This window comes from Gasterosteus aculeatus, chromosome 4 (genome assembly GCF_964276395.1).
Source record: "Gasterosteus aculeatus chromosome 4, fGasAcu3.hap1.1, whole genome shotgun sequence".
Lineage (NCBI taxonomy): Eukaryota > Metazoa > Chordata > Actinopteri > Perciformes > Gasterosteidae > Gasterosteus > Gasterosteus aculeatus.
In genome coordinates this window covers 17,870,283-17,888,325 of record NC_135691.1, presented here as the reverse complement: position 1 = coordinate 17,888,325, position 18,043 = coordinate 17,870,283, and the positions used below count along the sequence as shown (strand labels likewise).

Sequence of the window (18,043 nt, the reverse complement as noted above, 5' to 3'; positions counted from 1 at the left end):
ATCAGTGTGTTGGGAAAGACCAACTTAAAAGCCCCACAAAACTTCACACAATGAATTATTTTGGATAAAATGTGTGTTTTTATCCTCGTTCTGGTTGTGTCTCCTTACTGTAGTTATTGCTGCGGTTAACCAGCCTCCACTTCCTAACACAGACATTCTTGTGTATATTATTACATTACAGGTCATTTAGCAGACACTTTTATCCAAAGCGACTTACATTATACTTTAAACCCATGGCTTTTTTTTTACATTTTTGCCTGGGGAGCAATTAGGGGTTAGGTGTCTTGCTCAGGGACACTTCAACATGGAACATGGGGCAGCCTGGACTCAAACCACCAACCCAGCTCATCTTCTCTAACCCCTGCGCCACGACGACGACAACCCCGTGCATATACGGCTTAGTTAACTAGCTAACTAGCGTGTATGAGTTCTGGAAGGAGGTGAAAGTTAATAATAGCAGAATGCCACTGCCTTCTAGTATTGATGGCATTACTGAACCTGAAGACATTGCATTAACTGTGTGAAGAGTGTTCAAAAGTGCTCAACATAGGAGAGATACCTTACAGTGAACGTGTAGTTATCAAGCCGGAGGAACTATTGACAAACTTAAAATGAATAAAGCCTGTGGGCGGGATAGAATAACAGCAGAACATCTGAAATATGCTGGTCAAAGTATCTCAGTTTTACTTGCTTTGTGCTTTTCTGGGTTGATGAAACATGGCATACTTCCTGGGTCCATGTTGTCTGTTTTGCTGGTGCCTGTAGTTAAAAATAAGACTGGTAAATTAACTAGTATAGATAACTATAGACCTATTGCTCTTGCTAGTATACTATCCAAGGTACTAGAAGGGATTCTTATGGATATGATTGCAGAATACATAGCATCAACAGATAATCAGTTTGGTTTTAAGAGCAATCATGGAACTGATCTGGGTATTTATGCACTTAAAGAAATTGTCCATAGGTACAGATCACGCAATAGCACAGTATTTATGTGTTTCCTGGATGTGTCACCAGGGGGACATTGTGGTTTCTGTAAATTATTGGTTTGTTATATTTTAGCATGGTTTGGTTTTGCAATTTAGCATGGGTTTATAAAGGACACTAAGCACGGCATGAAAGCGGAAGCCACGGGCAGGGGAAGCCACAGTGAAATCAAGCAAAAGGACGGCAAGACAGCGGACGAGCAGGCGGGGTGCAAACGAGGAGAGGAACGAGATCGACTGGACTGTTTGGTAAACTACATGAGCGTGGGGTTCCCTTTGACCTAATTAGGATACTGCAGTTCTGGTACACTTACCAAACTATGCAAGTCAGGTCGGGGATGAGTTTGTCAACCCCGTTCTATGTATCCAATGGTGTGCGGCAGGGCGGGATTCTGTCTTCGCTCTTATTTAATCTGTACATGGATGATTTATCTAGGGAGCTAAAGGGCTGTAGAACTGGCTGCTTGGTGGGGGATAGTCTACTTAATCATATGCTTTATGCTGATGATTTGGTGGTACTGTCTCCCTCCAGTGCTGGCCTACAGCAACTTCTTAGAATATGCTCTCAATATGGACTAATGTTTGATATAAAATTTCACTCTATGAAGAGTGTGGTGGTGATTGCCAGAACCAAGGAGGAAATGAAGTGTCTATCCTTCTTTCTCATTGGCAGGTGAACCACTAGAAGTTGTAAAGAAAGTCAAATATCTAGGACATGTGATCAGAGATGGCCTGTGTGATGATGATTTCAAATTTCACATGTGCACTTCTGATGTTAAAATTGCACTTTTCAGAACCTATTGCACCCCACTGTATACTGCCCACCTGTGGTGTAATTTTAGTAAGTCGACGATGAGAAAACTTCAAGTGGCTTATAATGATTCACTGAGAATTGTGCTTAAAGTCCCTAGGTGGAATAGTGCCAGTGAAATGTTTGTGTCCAATAAAGTGCCCACTTTTAAAGCTGTTTTAAGAAATTGTATTTATAGATTCATGTGCAGATTGACAGGGTCTAAGAATATGATTGTTGTGTCCTTAGTGGATGTCTCCAAGAGTGACACAAGGTATACATTTTGCTTTTGGAAACATTGGACCCGAAGCCTGTATAAGTTTTTATAAATGATGCCTCGTCTGCATCATTCTTAAATGTTGTTTGTATTGTTGTTGTTTGTTTATGTGTATGTATTCTCTATGGACCTCTGTGTCTGGAATAAAGTTGATTGATTGACTACATTTAGCATTTTTTCCTTGTCTTCACTCTCCATTTCACCTAGACTAGCTTCCCTCTTTTTCTTTCTTTTGAGTACCTTCTTCCCAGCCTTTGTCCACTCACTGTCCTTCCCTACTCGTGTCCCCTCTGATCAGCCGCAGCAGTGACGTCGGCAGCACACCTGAAGGAAATCACACCCACTCGTCCACACACACACACTCGCACACACGTACAAACACAAACAAGGCACATAACATTTGGATTTGGTAGTACTGCCGTTTGCTAAACCGGGAAAAGATCCAGGGAAGGTGGATAGCTATAGACCAATAGCGTTGACCTCAAACCTATGTAAACTGATGGAAAAGATGATAGTGAAAAGATTGATATTCTACCTGGAAAGTAAGGGATTGATGAGTGAAGCACAGAGTGGGTTCAGGAGAGGAAGGTCTACTATGGATGCACTGGTGGTGGTTAGCACAGAGATAGCCAAGGCACTTGCTATGAAGGAGAAGATGGTGGTGGTGTACTTTGATATAGAGAAGGCGTTTGACACTATGTGGAGAGAGGGGGTGTTAATGAAGTTAAGTGCATTGGGAGTTGAGGGCAGAATGTATAATTGGATTCTGGATTTCTTGTTTGACAGGTACATACAGGTGAGGGTTGGGACAATATTGTCAGAGAGGTATGAGGTTGCTAATGGCACCCCACAGGGCAGTGTGATTAGCCCTGTGTTGTTTACAATCATGATCGACGATGTGTTTAGGGATGTAGGGAGAGGTATGGGTAGGGCACTATATGCAGATGATGGGGCTTTGTGGAAGAGAGGTAAGAATGAAAAGTTTGTAATGAGGAAGATGCAAGAGGCGGTGGATGTGGTGGAGGAATGGTCCAAGAGATGGGGTTTTAGGATGTCGGTGACTAAATCGTGTTTCATGGTGTACTCGAGAAGGAGGGTGGGGGAGGTTCGGTTACACATGTATGGCCAAGAATTGGGAAGGGTGTTAGAGTTTAAATATTTGGGATTATGGTTTGACGGAAGGCTCACATGGAGGAAACATGTGGAGTTTATAGAACAGAAGTGCAGGAAGGTGCTGAATCTGATGAGGGCTGTGGCAGGTGTAGACTGGGGGGGCAGATAGGAGGACACTGTTGTGTATGTATCAGGCACTGGTAAGATCCACGATAGACTATGGGTGTTTTATTTATGGAGCTGCGGCCAAGAGGGTGATACAGCGATTGGACAGGGTGCAATCACGAGCACTGAGGCTGTGTGTGGGGGCTATCAGGACCACTCCAGTAGTGGTGTTGCAGGTGGATACAGGGGAATTGCCACTGAGTTTGAGGAGGGACAAGTTGGCGCTGGCGTATTGGGGCAGGCTGAAGGGGTGTGCTGAAAGCCACGCGGCGGTTGTGGCAACGAGGGAGTGTTGGGAGAGGGACAAGAGTAGTTTGAGGATGTATGGGTGGACAATAGGGCAGAAAGTGATAGAGTATGGCTTAGAGGGGATAGAGATAGGGCCAGCGATTGCATTGGGGCCCATCTCTCCGTGGATGTTCCCGATGCCAAGAGTGGATGTAGGCATGATGGAGGAGAGGAGGGAGTGGGGCAAGGGGGACGTGAGTGTGTGTGTGGAGAAGTATGTCTGTAAACGGTTTTATGGTTTTGTAAGGGTGTACACTGATGGATCTAAGGTAGTGAATGGGGGTAGAGTGGGTGCAGGAGTGCATGTGCCTGAGTTCAGTGTGAGTATCTGTAAAAGAGTCACTGATAATGTGTCGGTGTATACAGCAGAGATGGTGGCTATGATCATTGGGTTGAGATGGGTGGAGGATGTGACACCATGTAGGGTGCTGATTTGTTCAGACTCAGCAGCAGTGTTAAGCAGTGTTATGGATGGTAGGTCTGACAGGGAAGACCTACTGGGAGAATTGATGGGGATATTGCTGGGGTTGGAGAGACAGGGAGTAGAGGTGAGGTTCTGCTGGGTTCCTGCGCATGCTGGAGTGGAGGGTAATGAGGTGGCTGACATGGTGGCAAAGAGTGCTGTAAGGAGGACTGAGGTGGATGTAAGGGTGTCGTTAAGGCGCAGGGAGGTTAAGTCGTTGATACGGGAAGCAGGGATTGCGGAGTGGGAGAGACAGTGGGGTGAAGGTGGTAAAGGGAGGCACTTCCGGGGTATAAATAGGTCAGTGAAGGAGGTTGGGGGAATGATGGGGTGCAGGAGGGAAGAGGTAGTGTGGAGTAGGTTAAGGTATGGGCACACAGGGTTGGTGGCAAAACATGACACAGGTTTGTGTGATGGATGTGATGTGGTGGAAACAGTTGAGCATGTACTGTTTGTCTGTGGGAGGTATGATAAGGAGAGGGTGGTGTTGTATGGTAGTGTCAGGGAGACAAAGCGGGGCTGGGACTTAGGTGGGGTGCTTGGGGGTGGAAAAGGGAAGGAGGCAGTAATGAAGGCAGTATTTATTTTTCTTAGGAACACGGGGCTGTACAACAGGATATAGAAGGGAGGCCGTGACCGGCCTCACTCCAGTGCAGTAGGTGGCGGTATATGCACCTTTAAGTTGGTGCGATCTGCCAGTGAACAAAAAAGAAGAAGAAGAAGAAAACATTTGGATTCCCAGATGGTGCGGTTGAATTTTTTGCGGTTGAATATTTTAACGTTGAATAACATTCAGATATATAATTTCAATGTGTAAATATTCAGTGCTTTGAATTCAATTACCTTTTTCTTTCAAAATCCGATGACACAGATTTACTGCCATACATTTTAGAATATTTTTCCCAATGAATGTTATAAAACATACAAACTGATTTTTCAACCATTTAACTTCTGTCTGCTGCAGCCTCAAATTCTGGCTATGTATAAAAAAAAAAGTGTTTACTTTCCATGCAACTAAATCTAAAAGTGCGCCTGGCTTACTACTCACAATTACTTGAATCATGTCTGTCATAGGAATTGCATGTATTATACATTGTTCATTCTGTACACATGGCATCCATTGTAGTCTGTCCATCCCGGGAGTGGGATCCCTCCTCTGACGTTCTCCCTAAGGTTTCTTCCCTCTTGGAAGGGTTTTTTCATTTTTTTGGGGAGTTTTTCCTGTGCCGATGGTGGGTTTCGGGGCAGAGGATGTTGTATGTGTACGGACTGTAAAGCCCTCTAAGGAAAATTTGCGATTTTGGGCTATACAAAATAAAATTAATTTAATTAAAGTGTAAAATAAACATCAGTTGATTTTAAATTACCGGAAACTGCATCCGTTTCAGACTTTAGACCCATTTCACTTCAAGCTTTTTTCTGTAAGGAAGTTTTTTGCGAGTCCTAAAATGTATAAAGATGAAGTACTACCCTGCCAAACTTACTTTCTTGTTATTATTGAAGGAGTTCTGTCCCAGGACGTGGCAGCATAATCAAACTAAACACCCAGTAAAGATATTTGATATGTTTTTGTTCATCAGGGCTGCTTTTCATGACTCATCATCATATTCGTTCACTTTATTCCAAAATCAACCACACCTTGGACCTCCCGTCCATACATCTGGATGGACAGAGGCCGTGAACCTGCCTTTGCCTGCGCTGCCTTTGGAGTGTTGTCCAGAAGCAGTTTCACATGAAGGATGAACAGTATAAGAGGACACTCTTGTAAGTCTCTAGGGGACGCTAGAGAGACGCGCCGCGGGCTTCTGAGGGCCGTCTTTCACTGAAACAAATCAGCAGTCCTGCAGAGGGACACATTCCAGGAACTGACATTTAACCCCTTGATGCACAAACAGATCATGTGCATCACATACAGATATTTTTTGTTACGTGTGTGAGTGTGCAGACAAGCGGGTGGCGTATTTCATTCCAGCTGTCACCCTGTCTCTGTGTATCTCAATACTTTGAACCAGGGTTACTTGTTTACCAAGTATTTCTGGGAAAGTGTTCACTAGCTCTCAGTTTATCAGAACTCCTCATTCTTGGCTGCAGGTGTCTTAGTGTATGTGTGTTGTTGGATGGAGAAAAGCCAGACTGGCCCAGACGGCGGGGACCTGACAGTATGGCTGTTCATAACTTCATCCTGACACTCTTCACTCATATTTAGTTCAAATAACATTTTTCTACTTTTTTCAAACACATCCTCTACTGCTGGTCTTTACTATGGTTTCTATTCTATAAACAGACGAACAAGTAGTAATATATAATATGTACTAGTAATACATTTTGATTATCTTTATAAGCCTATATAACCATTTGTTTCAGATGTATTCCGATACTATTGAGTTTTGACTAATCTATAAAACAACTTCCTGATTGAAACTTGTGTGTTCAGTGTGAACGTGTACTCTGCTCGTCTTTTGAACCCACATTTCTATCGATAGCACATCTGTTCGGTGCAGGCCAGTAAAGGGAAAATCTGTACTTTCTAAATAGCTGCAGGTGAGCCGTCTGGTCTTTCACACACACGCACGCTTTAAGTTACTTGTTTCGTTTCCATCATCGACCGCGCAATAAGGGAACGAGGAGGCGATACAGCAGAGGAAGTGAAAATGAAATCGAGCTCAAAGATCGTCTCTGTCTGAGGTGAGACCAGACCAAGCGCTACAATCCGACATTGACATTAGGATTGTTTCGAATTAAGCGTATTAAGTGTGAATATTTCTAACAGTTGTATAATCTATACAGGGCACGGTTACGCGGGGTGATTTCATTTTAATTATTATGTTATGTACATTTGGGGAAACTAGTAACATCTGCACCAGGACTACAGATGACAAAACATCCTTATTGCTAATATTATTTCATTGATACGCAATTAGCTTTTTAACTGAAACGATTAGCGGAACCATGAGAGGCGCAGTGGTTTGGGTCAGCTGGCTTCAGTGGCACCGAGAAATAAGAACCAGAGTGAGCCCTCTGTCTTTGGGCGCGCACGCGCGCGCTGGTGACTTCCGCGAGGCCGCTCGGATCGACCCAAAGCGAGAGCGCGAGAGCAGGAGGGGGTTTCCAGCTCGAGCCCCTCGCTTACCGAACAGAAACAGAAAGAACCGGCGGGGGGGCTCTGCTTTCTGCCCCGCGGTACAGCACGCACCGCCCCGCGGCCCCGCAGGTAACATCCTGTCAGCTCGTTCGCGCTGCGGACGGCTCGCTAGCTCGACGTGTAAGTGAAAGTAGTTTTTGTAGTTTTCGCTCTGCGTTTGTTTACATTGGTTTTCACTTCTGCCCTGCTTCTGGTCGGCGCGCTAGCAAACCGGAGACAAACGGACCGCGTTGTGCCGCTTTGACATTTTAAAAGTTTCGTAGTTTGGACCGCGACGTGCGGACAAACGGATCGGCTCGTGAGCATTCTTCATGCTGTATTCAGGAGTCCGTGCAGGTGTTAGTAAATCAGAGTGCTGTCAGGAGGACGTCATTTGTACCGAAACGGAAGTAACGTATCACGATCTGCAACTGGCAACGTGTTTTATTTCGTTATCCACACTACCGGGGTGATTTTCCTACCTATTAAAACAAAGTATGACTCATGTGCCATTAGAAAAAAAGAACACATTGCCTCATAGTGTTACAACTAGCAGCATTGGTCTGACACTGATGAATTATCCTCATCAGCTGGACAAACTTTATATTTAACAGTCATAACTAATATACTGCATACTATTCATGCTTTAAAACAACAGACCGCTGTCATTTGAACCTTTTTGTACCGCAGTCAACTCGTGCTGCGAGCTGGACGCAGTTGGACGGCTCATAAAAAGTGATAACATGCTGCACTTGACGCAGTGCCATGTCACCCTGTTCGACCTGGGGGGGGGATCTCTTACGTCGGCCTCACTGGGCTGACCGGACTTTGACCACATCAGGCTGCTGCAGGGATCACAACGCTGCTCTTAAGTCACACGCTGCAGCAACAACATGCTGCCTTCCATGTCTTCTGTTATAGTTCTTTCCATCGTCCACCCACTTGTCCTGTCTTGTAAGATCTGTAATTTAAGGTTGATTGCAGTCGGACACAGATGGTCGGTATCTTGAGGCTGCAGGTGAGATATTAAGTTAAGTTCAGTGTCATGGACCTTTTATGACTTTTATCTCTACAACGCAGATAAAATGGAACTCTTAGTTCGAAACCGGGAAGGGCCCAATCGAGAGCCAGCGTTTGGTTTGTTCCCTCTGGGCTACTGCAGGAACATAGAGGCACGCCCGTACAGGGAAGACCCATTCATATGTACATATGAATGGGTCTTCTTAAACTGACAAAAACACAGCCGCTCTTATTGTGAGGCGAGCCTTCAGTATGCATACACATTGGTGGACACAGTAGCCAGCCTTTGTGTTTTGTTCTTTCTTTTAATTTAGTATACCATTATGTAGACACTTATGAAATAAAATAAATAAATACAATGACTTGTTTGTTTTGTTGAATTCAGTCATTCTGTCATCAAACATACAGTTGTCATTAATAATAAACTTGTGTGTGTGCTCACAGGACACAATGCCGGTAGAGAGGATGAGGATGAGGCCTTGGCTGGAGGAACAGATCGATTCCTGTCAGATACCAGGACTCAAATGGGTTAACAAAGTAAGTTTACACTCTCTCTCACACACACACACACAGGCTAATATTGGTTTTTAAGAACTGACAAAATGTAAATGTCTGTAGGAAAAGCGAATTTTCCAGATCCCGTGGATGCATGCTGCGCGTCATGGCTGGGACCTGGAGAAAGATGCTCCGCTCTTCATGAGATGGGCCATACACACAGGTAACACTCGCATGTAAACACACACTCAGCCGGTCTCCATTTTCTATCATTTATCATGCCAACCAGACACCTGCCTCTGTCTCACATCAAAGAATCTTTAGATTCCCAGATGGAAACTAAATGATCCAACTTGTAGGAGTTTGATATTCAGTGAGGCCACAGAAAGCTTCTCTGACGCGTCCTCTGTCAGGAAGCACGAAGAGCAGATAGCCCTAAAACTCCTTACTGCTTCAGTCAAGAGGAAAATGTTTTAAAAAGTCTTCTTTTGTTGGTTGGGAAGAATAGAGGTTTGGGTGTGCAAGCTGTGGTCAAACTAAATAAGAATAACCAAGTTGCAGTCTCATGTCACAGTTTATTCTCTGCATCGTCATACCCAACAAATGCACAAAAGAAAAAATGGTAAATGTTGTGTTTTCCGCCTCACGGCCCGGCAATAAACCCGTATTTTCAGTATGACTGCCTGTTAAATGAAGCTTTCTCTTTTTTAAGTTGTAGGCTCTTATGTCTCCTGAGGGGTGATTTACCATTAAACTAAATGGGACTAGACTAAAAAGTCAAATAAAAGTTATGTATTCCATCTGTGCAGCCCGTTACCAAATGGCATGTGGACCAGTAGCGGCCCGCAGCCCGGTGGTTGGGGACCACTGGTCAAATCCACAGCAGAATAAAGTGGTTGAATAGTTGCAGAATATTTAAACAAAACCCTAATGGATTAATTCTGTACCAGGAAGCAATAGTTACTTTGGTGACAGTATTTTGTAATATATTTTTACATTTTAAATTGCAAACTGTTTCAATCTTGGGATATTTTGTGTCTGTGTGTGCATGCAGGTAAATACCAGCCAGGCACAGACCGTCCAGATCCCAAAACGTGGAAGGCCAACTTCCGCTGTGCCATGAACAGCCTGCCGGACATCGAGGAGGTGAAGGACAAAAGCATCAAAAAGGGAACAAACGCCTTCCGGGTGTATAAGATGCTGTCCTCCTCAGAGAGAAGCATGAAGAAAGGTGAGTGCTGCGGCCCTGGTAAAAGAAAAACACACCCCTCCCATATGATATATCGATATGTCGTGGCTTTGACATTGATTTGTCAAGAGTGTGTGTTTCTGTCTGCATGTCCATTTAGGAAAGAAGAAGACGGACAAGGAGGGTCGGCCAAAGGCAAATAAACAGGTAGACGCTCAACAGCTCGATTACGGGACACGGCTTTTAAAAAACACTGCTGAAGCACCAGCAGCACGAATGCAACGCAATAACACCAGAGAAGAAGAGCGCGATTCTGGTGTCCTGCAGTTAATTCTCCTGCTTGTGTTTTATCACCCGTCAGGCATCACAGAAATCCCCCCCCCCCCACGGAAGGTCCGCTTCATTTAGTTTGATTTCATTTTCTCTAAAGGGCCACAACAGTTTTCCCCACCTTTAATAACGCCGTGTATGCACGCATGTGGCGCTCACACCTGACTCCTAGTCTGCATCTGCTGCTGTGAGATTAAAGCCGCTGTCCTTTTTAGATTTATTCATCAACATTCTTTTCTCCCCATCAGGTAGCGTCTCCGTCTGCAGACGCTCCCGTGGGACCGATAGCCTACACCACGCAGGACATGATCAAACTGGAAGTGATCAAAGAGGAACCACCAGAGTTTACTCTGATGGACAGTGCCTCAGGTACTACACCACATACCTTTACCTTAAACTAGCGTACAAAAGCTATTTACAGTCATACCTGGTTTTAGGCCTATTTCATATTGCTGCTTAGACAAGTTTAATCACCAACATATTGCTCGTTACATTTGATTGTTTCTGGTTGCACAGTCGAGGAATCATTGCATCGAGCATCCTGACATGGAACGGTGGTTTCATTTCCAAGTACAGACTACAGTGCATAGTGGTTATTTCCATGGTGGAGAGCGGAAATGATGACTGTCTTTACGGAGACTTCACAGAGATAAGCCACGCCCCCCTGGCGTGATCGGGTGCGACTAATAGACTTCACAAGTCACATAATGACAATGACCCTAAACATCCAGCCAGATCTACCATGGAATGGTTTAGATCAAAGCATGTTCATGTTTTAAATGGCCCAGTCGAAGCCCACACCTCAATCTCATTGAGAATCTATGGCAAGATTTGAAAAGTGCTGTTTACAAACATCTCCATCCAATGTGACTCCGCTTCAGCTTATTAGCCAAGAAGAATGGACAAACATTTCCATCTGTACATGTGCAAAGCAGGTGGACACATACCCCAGATGACTTGGGGGGTTCTGTCAGTACCAAGTAATGACTTGGGTACCTATGCATCAAACAAGTGCACTTTTCTGTTCTCACTATTGTTTGTGTCACAATGAAAGGTATTTTGCACCTTCAAAGTATTATGCATCTATTTAAGTCTTTGAATTCCTGTTTGTAACAGTCTCTTAAAAAGTAGTGTTGGGGAGAAACTAGATCCAACATGAAGGAGATCAAAATCTAGGATTTGAAATTTTTTAAGATCTGTGATCCGATCTAGTCACGCAGCGGGGAAATTTACAGGCTTTTCAGGAGCAAAGGTTAAAGTGCGAAAAGGAAACGTAGTGGGAAGAAAAAAGATTAAAAAACAACTGTTAGAAGTTAAGTTATAAATCAACAAAAATCCACATGAACTAAAATTAACATTATATTTAGATAGAATGACTGTCATTGCGCAATGTATTGTGGTCGACGGTGGCGCACGGGTAGAGAAAGTGCACCGGGAACCACAAGGTTGGTGGTTCGAGTCCCGGCTGCTCCATGTCGAAGTGTCCCTGAGCAAGACACCTCACCCCTAAGAGAAACCCATGGTTTAAAATGCAATGTAAGTCACTTTGGATAAAAGCGTCAGCTAAACCTGTAATGTAATGTAATGTATTTATATTCCATATCTCATTTTAAGGTATGTGTATGTGCACACATGCTCACATAAAATCAAAGCAGTGTTTTGATTTGATATCTTGAATAATCACGCCCGAACAGCTGTGTGTGTGTGTGTTGGTCTCTCCACACACCGAAGATGGAGCGATCAATAATTCATGCGTTCGGCCTGTCACTACATATCCGATGTGTCCATTCACAGCCATTCACGGTTCAGTAGAAGACCACATGATCGCCAGCGAGCAGCTGCCATTCGTCTGTCAGACCATCGAAGTGACCACTGAGAACGAAGAGCAGACTGTGAGCTCCTCCCACTCCTACCCGCTCCAGATCTCCCCGGTGTCTTCGTGCGGCGGTGAGCCCCCCCTCGCACGCACACTTACACGCGGTGCTTTAGCACATTGATGTTCCGGTAACCGGCAGAAATAGGTTAGGTGGTTAGGAACGGGCTTGTCGAAGCAGTTCATGCTACGTGTGTGCTTATGGGCTCCACCAGCCCAAATCAGCTGTTTTAATAACATCTGAAACACAGTGAGACGATGACCCCGTGAACTGTTGATACCTTACATCATCCCCTATTGCATCATCAATATAAAGCACAGTCCACAGATCTGATCTTTAAGTGCAATATATTTAGTACATACATTCATTCATTCATGTATTTTTTGCATACAAATTACTCACAATTTAAGTAAATTTACAATTTACATTTTCATGCATTCTTTCTCGTATAGTTGTTGCTCTTCCTTGAACGGCCAAGCTGCCAATATAGCGGCCTTGGGCCGGGAGAGGCACTTGACAAATGGACCTTTAGCAGTGAGCAAGTACCACACCCAACATGAAAGCACTCCTCCCTCTGTTATAGAAGTCCATAACATGCATGCTCAGTGGAAACACGTGCACCCATGTGTTTATCTCACATCTAGGCGTGTATTCCTCTCCTCTGCTCCCCAACCAGTCATTCCGGCAGAGTGGGTTCTATCATTCACACCTGCAATCATTCCATCTGCCGTTCTTTTGATAATTTACTTAATTCTGCCTCCATGTGAACAAACTAGGACGTTCCCTGAATGCTTATGAATGAACTGCTTTTTCATGCCTGCATTTTATACATATTTATTATTCCTACAGGGAGCGACACAGACAGTGACACAGAGGACAACAAAGACGTGAGTCTCCATTGTACTCACCTACAAACTAATGAATGAAGGATTCACTGCTGCAATCTTTGGAGGAACTGGTTTTTAGCTTCTACAACCTTCCTGCTGAAACAGGGTGTGCTAGCGTGTGTGTGTGTGTGTGTGTGTGTGTGTGCGTGCGCTAGTGTGTGTGTGTTCTTTCTTGTAATGTTGAGCAAGACTGAGAAAAGGGAGGACCTTGTCGGGGACTGTGGCTGTCAAACATTAACAGTTTGATCGGAGGTTGTCATTTGTAGTACGTTGTACGAGTGGAAACACACACACACACACACACACACACACACACACACACAGTACCTGTTATCAGAGTACAGGGTTCTTATCTATGTTGTAATGTAGAAACAGTTACTTTAAATCCTGATAGTAAAAGAAAGAATCTATTATAAATATATTTATGTGTACATATGCTGTTAGTAACCAACTGAAACCTCTCCCACGTGAAAACCGGGAAGGGCCCACCGGTGTGGATAACCGACACACTGAGACTGTTTATATGTGATGCATTTTAGAACAACTACTGTGGACGTACAGTATATTGTACTGTGGTCACAGACGTGCTGATTTAGCTCCATGTTTTACCACAACATGCGTCAGCTAAAGCTTTGTGCCGCTTGACTGTTCTTTGCCAACATACCTCTTCTTCCCCCCTCGCTTTGACTGACAGGATGTCGGCGTGGGGTGGAGGCGGGACTACAACACGCCAGTCCTCAGGGTTCCCACGTGTTCCCTACCCGGCATGGCGAGCTTCGTCAGCGCCAGCAAGCCCAACTTCCGGGTCACCAGCACGCGAGACCCGACCCCGCTCATCAGCTACCACACTGACGGCTGGACGCCGAGCTACGGCGGGAACTCCCCGGCGTCGCCAGCCAGCCACACCCACGAGATGCGCGCGAGTGTCATCATGAAAACGTCGGATGTGACGCCCTCCTGACCTCCGACCCCCAAGCGAGGGCGCGTCGTCGCTGCTTCAAGGGCGTAGGAACGACAGAGATACTTTGTTACCTCCATCGGGGGAGAAGGGGCGTGGAGCACTCACCTCGCTACTGCGTGGCGTCTCTCAGTGTTCTGACTGGTGATGCTGTGATTTATTACTCCGCCCCTTTTTGAATGTGCGGGTCTGCGTGATGTAAATGTGGCCGAGGGTAGAATGATGTACATGTGGAGTTCACGGTCATCCACATCCGTTTTGGACACTATCCGGCCACTGTTTGGAAAGCATGATGGGTCACATGTCCCCGGTAGACCGTGTCCTCTGCTGCTTTGTGCACCCAAACGTACAGCATGCCCAAGGAAATTTGCCACTGATGGAATGAGAGAAAACTGTCTTTTAGTTGTTCTTTGAGTCAGGATTGCCTTTAGTGTGACGCTACATCCATCAGCTGTGTTGTGCTTTTTATCCGTATACATTCAAACTAATGGTTCCTCGCTGTTCATCATAGAAAGCTTTTTTTGTTGTTGTTGTACTTAATTAAGTATTTTATTTCTGAATCAACACCTTTTACATGTCGTCTCACCGTGAGGCATTAGAACTGATCACCTGCCGTCTCAGAGCAGTGTCAGCATGACACTAAACGCTTTACCGGAGCCCGTGGCTGGTACAGAGAGCGGCCCACACGGAGGTGCAGCAGAGTCACCAGGGACAACATAACTCTCCTCGGCCCCCTGGCCTTAATAATGTACATAGCTCGTGTGTATGGCAGCTTTAGCACCTTACAGTCAGCTGTGTGTGTGTCGTTGAAGCGGTGTAGCTGGATCCCAGCTATCTGTGATTTAGTCTGCCGCACGCAGGAGGCTTCCAGGAATGTAATGGCAGTGTTTTCTTTTAAAGGGAGGCGGAGAGGTTTGTGTGCGTGCGTGCGTGCACACACACTGCGAACGTGTCCTGACCCGGTTAACTGGGTTCCAACGGCACAAACATCCTCTCACACGTCGGAGGGTTTAGAGGAAGGAGGCTGAATCTCAGGGTTTAGACGTCCACTTTAACTTCCTGACAGCGATCTGCCGACGATCGTGCACGTCCTGAAGTGAGCGTGTCCCTGTGCGATAGCGGCGGATGGAGTGGGGGCTCCGGGGGACTGCATCATCAGCAGAGGCCGTGGTGCTGACGGTTTTTAGTCCGGCTCTAAACTCCCGTCTCCCTCTTTTTCTCTGATCCTCTCTAACTTGGAGCACTTAGCCACTCACCTTCATCCTGACGTCTTTAAGAGCTATTTTGAGGCCTTCAATGCAAGTGTGTGCACAGAATGACAAACAATGGCTACAGAATCGAAGATATTCCAAGTTTTTTTTTTTCAAAGGTATTATTAGCGCAAGCCTATCTTAGCGATGTATGAATCCATCTGAACGAAGAAAAAAAAAAAAGCATCAAATGTAGTGTTAAGTTATGACTCGAGTATCAGAAAGGCTACGTGTGCTAGCAGCTAGCGTGCCACAGGACAATTCGAGCAGGACAAATAGGAATCTGCCAATGTTTTGAAGCCAACCACTAGAGCGACGTGCACTGGTGGAACCGAAGGCGGCGTGGCCTCATTCCATGGCAGACGTTGGAATGGGCGTTTCTCTCCATGTGCCTTTTTGATTTTCTTTATTCCTTGTGCTTGCACTTCTTTATTATTTTTGTTGTGCTTTGTTTTGTGAACACCTGCCTTTTCTTTTTTCTACTTACGAATGCATTTTTATCCTAATGAGCTTTTCTTTCTTTTTTGTGAATCCCCATGCCATTAACTGTAAGTAAAAATCCAATGTGCCTGAAGACTAAAGGCTCTACGTGTTGCTGTGCACACAAACAGAACGCTTCAAATATGGAAGTCTGGGGCCGCGGCTCCAGACCCGCTCTGTGATTCACTTTAAAGGAATCACTCAAGTGCTCTTTCTCAAGTCGAGTCCGTTTCCCATTTGTCACGTATGCAAAGGGCACGGCGTCGCAGCCGAAGGTCGAGCTTGACGAGGTGTAATGATGTGGTTAGAGAAAAAGTGTCTGGTGGTGTAGTCCCGGCCTGCTTTCTGCTCTCTGCCAATCAGCAGCCAGTAAAAGGGCCGCGGGCGTCTCCGAGGAAAACGCGCTCAGTTCACAGAAACAACCGAACCGCTCAGCCACTCGCTGCTCTGTGTATGCAATGGAAACTACTAGTGAATCAACATGTACATCTGAATAATGAAGACGTTTTTTTTTTTTTATTCTCCGGTGTCTGTGCTGTATCACTGCTGACGGTTTATACGGGAAACGAGTCCAGTTTCATTGCTCATGAGAATCTTTACATCTGATCTGAACAAAGCGTGCATGTTAAGGACATTACGAATAAAGCCTTGTTTCTAAGTCAGAAATGACAACAGATCATGTCTTAGAACCAACAGACCTAAGTGCGAAACACTATTTGTGCGTGTGCTGTCAGAGCAGTTGTGTCCTCCTTTCTCTCTGTCTCACTCACTCACTCACTCACTCACACACACACACACACAGAGCTCACTCCGGTTGATCCAAAGCACCAAGAAGCTGCTGTTTCAGTTTCAGTTGCTGTTCTCAGTTCTCACTCGGCTTCCTGCTCGCCTCCTGAGGCCTCAGCAGAGGGCTTCCCAGTTGCCTTGGCGACTGCCCTTCTCATGCCGTTAGTCATGGTAAACAGTCTGTGTTTTGGATGCTATATATCTGCTGTGTTCGGCTCCCCTTCCACATGCCTCCTTTTCTGCAGTCTTGTTGACCACAAACAGTGAGTCATCTCAGAAAGTCCCTGCTCTGATTTCTACTCCTTCTAGCACGAGTTCTTTACATGTGGGTCTTACTTTAGAAATCAGTATCGCTCAGTGGACGATATCGCTGTGTATTTTTTAATTCTTTTTTTCTCGTATTTTAATAGATGGTTCACCAAACAGCCGGGAGTCAGCTCTGCAGAGACGTCTAGTGTCCAGGGGTGAAACTGCAGTTGTATTCCAATTTATTTTGTCATCATTGTCACCATAATCCAATAATGATAATACAGATTTAAAATAGTGTTTTTGGGTGACGAGGCTGCTAACATGGTTATAGCTCCACATTTGAGGCTGATGCACCTGCGGCTCAGCACCTGTAGCACTTTAATTCGCTGTTTACCAAGTAATCAGGTGGTTATTTGATCATGAATGGCCTAAAGGTAGTCCTGTTTATTTTAACATATGAAAATAAATAAAGAAAAAGATTAGTTAGGTTGGGAGGGCTTCACACGATGGTATTTACATCAAGGTTAATTTGGGTATGAAACAAAGCGACCCACGGGAACAGCGCACTCAAAGACACTGCGGTTATGTGAGCTGCATCTTAAAATGTAATCCTCTTATTACAGAGGTCTTCAACAGGGGGTCCGCACAGGTACTGCAGGGGGGTCAAATTTAAATGTCTTCAGCATCAGAGTTGTATTTATTGTCTTTAAATACACATTAACATGAATCCAACATATTGTAGTGAACGGATAAATTGATGGAGGAGACGTCATCTTTCAGTCCGCAACACACACATTCATCTTCCCACAGCAGCTCACTCACAGCACCTATCATGTAAATACGACATCACAGGCAGCAGCCAATCAGATCGCGTTCATGCTCGCGTCTAAAGAGCGCAAAAATAAAAGATGGCGGACCAAACCCCTGCTTCATCTCGCCATCAGTTTGGGGGTCCTTGGCCTGAAAAACCTTGAAGACCCCTGCTCTATTATGTTACCTGCATCATCATTTCTCCTGTTTTTCTCCTGCACAAATACCTCATCCACAATCCGTAAGTACTTCAGGGAAGTTTTGTCTTATTTGAATTGGAAAAAACTCATTCTATAACATGGTGTCGTCTACATGTGCATATATTAATACATGTGTACCATTCCAAAAAAACCTTTAGTCTCACCCCCAGCAGCCGTCCTCCTCTAAACGGCCCACGTGCTGAAACAATACGTTCACGAGCTGTGCAACACATTCGTACCACTAGATACAGACACTCGGTCAGCGGTCGTCTACACTTCAAACTATGAATTTCTAACAAAACTGGCATTACC

The 18,043-nt window shown here is 45.0% G+C and overlaps 1 protein-coding gene across 4 annotated transcripts; it reads left to right on the top strand.

Annotated features, from left to right (window-relative positions):
* Nucleotides 1-6,519: 6,519 nt before the first annotated feature.
* irf2b (interferon regulatory factor 2b) lies at nt 6,520-16,352 on the top strand. Of its 4 annotated transcripts, none has more exons than XM_078102103.1 (9): nt 6,520-6,767; nt 8,668-8,760; nt 8,842-8,941; nt 9,773-9,949; nt 10,068-10,114; nt 10,486-10,606; nt 12,032-12,184; nt 12,961-12,998; nt 13,693-16,352. In XM_078102103.1, exons 2-9 carry the CDS (start codon nt 8,674-8,676, stop codon nt 13,957-13,959), a joined length of 990 nt encoding a protein of 329 aa, XP_077958229.1. In that variant the 5' UTR covers nt 6,520-6,767; nt 8,668-8,673; the 3' UTR covers nt 13,960-16,352. The 4 variants fall into 4 exon arrangements, with proteins under 4 accessions (XP_077958229.1, XP_040030501.2, XP_040030502.2 ...); XM_040174567.2 differs by lacking the exon at nt 6,520-6,767 and adding an exon at nt 7,048-7,344; XM_040174568.2 differs by lacking the exon at nt 6,520-6,767 and adding an exon at nt 7,113-7,293.
* Nucleotides 16,353-18,043: the final 1,691 nt, after the last annotated feature.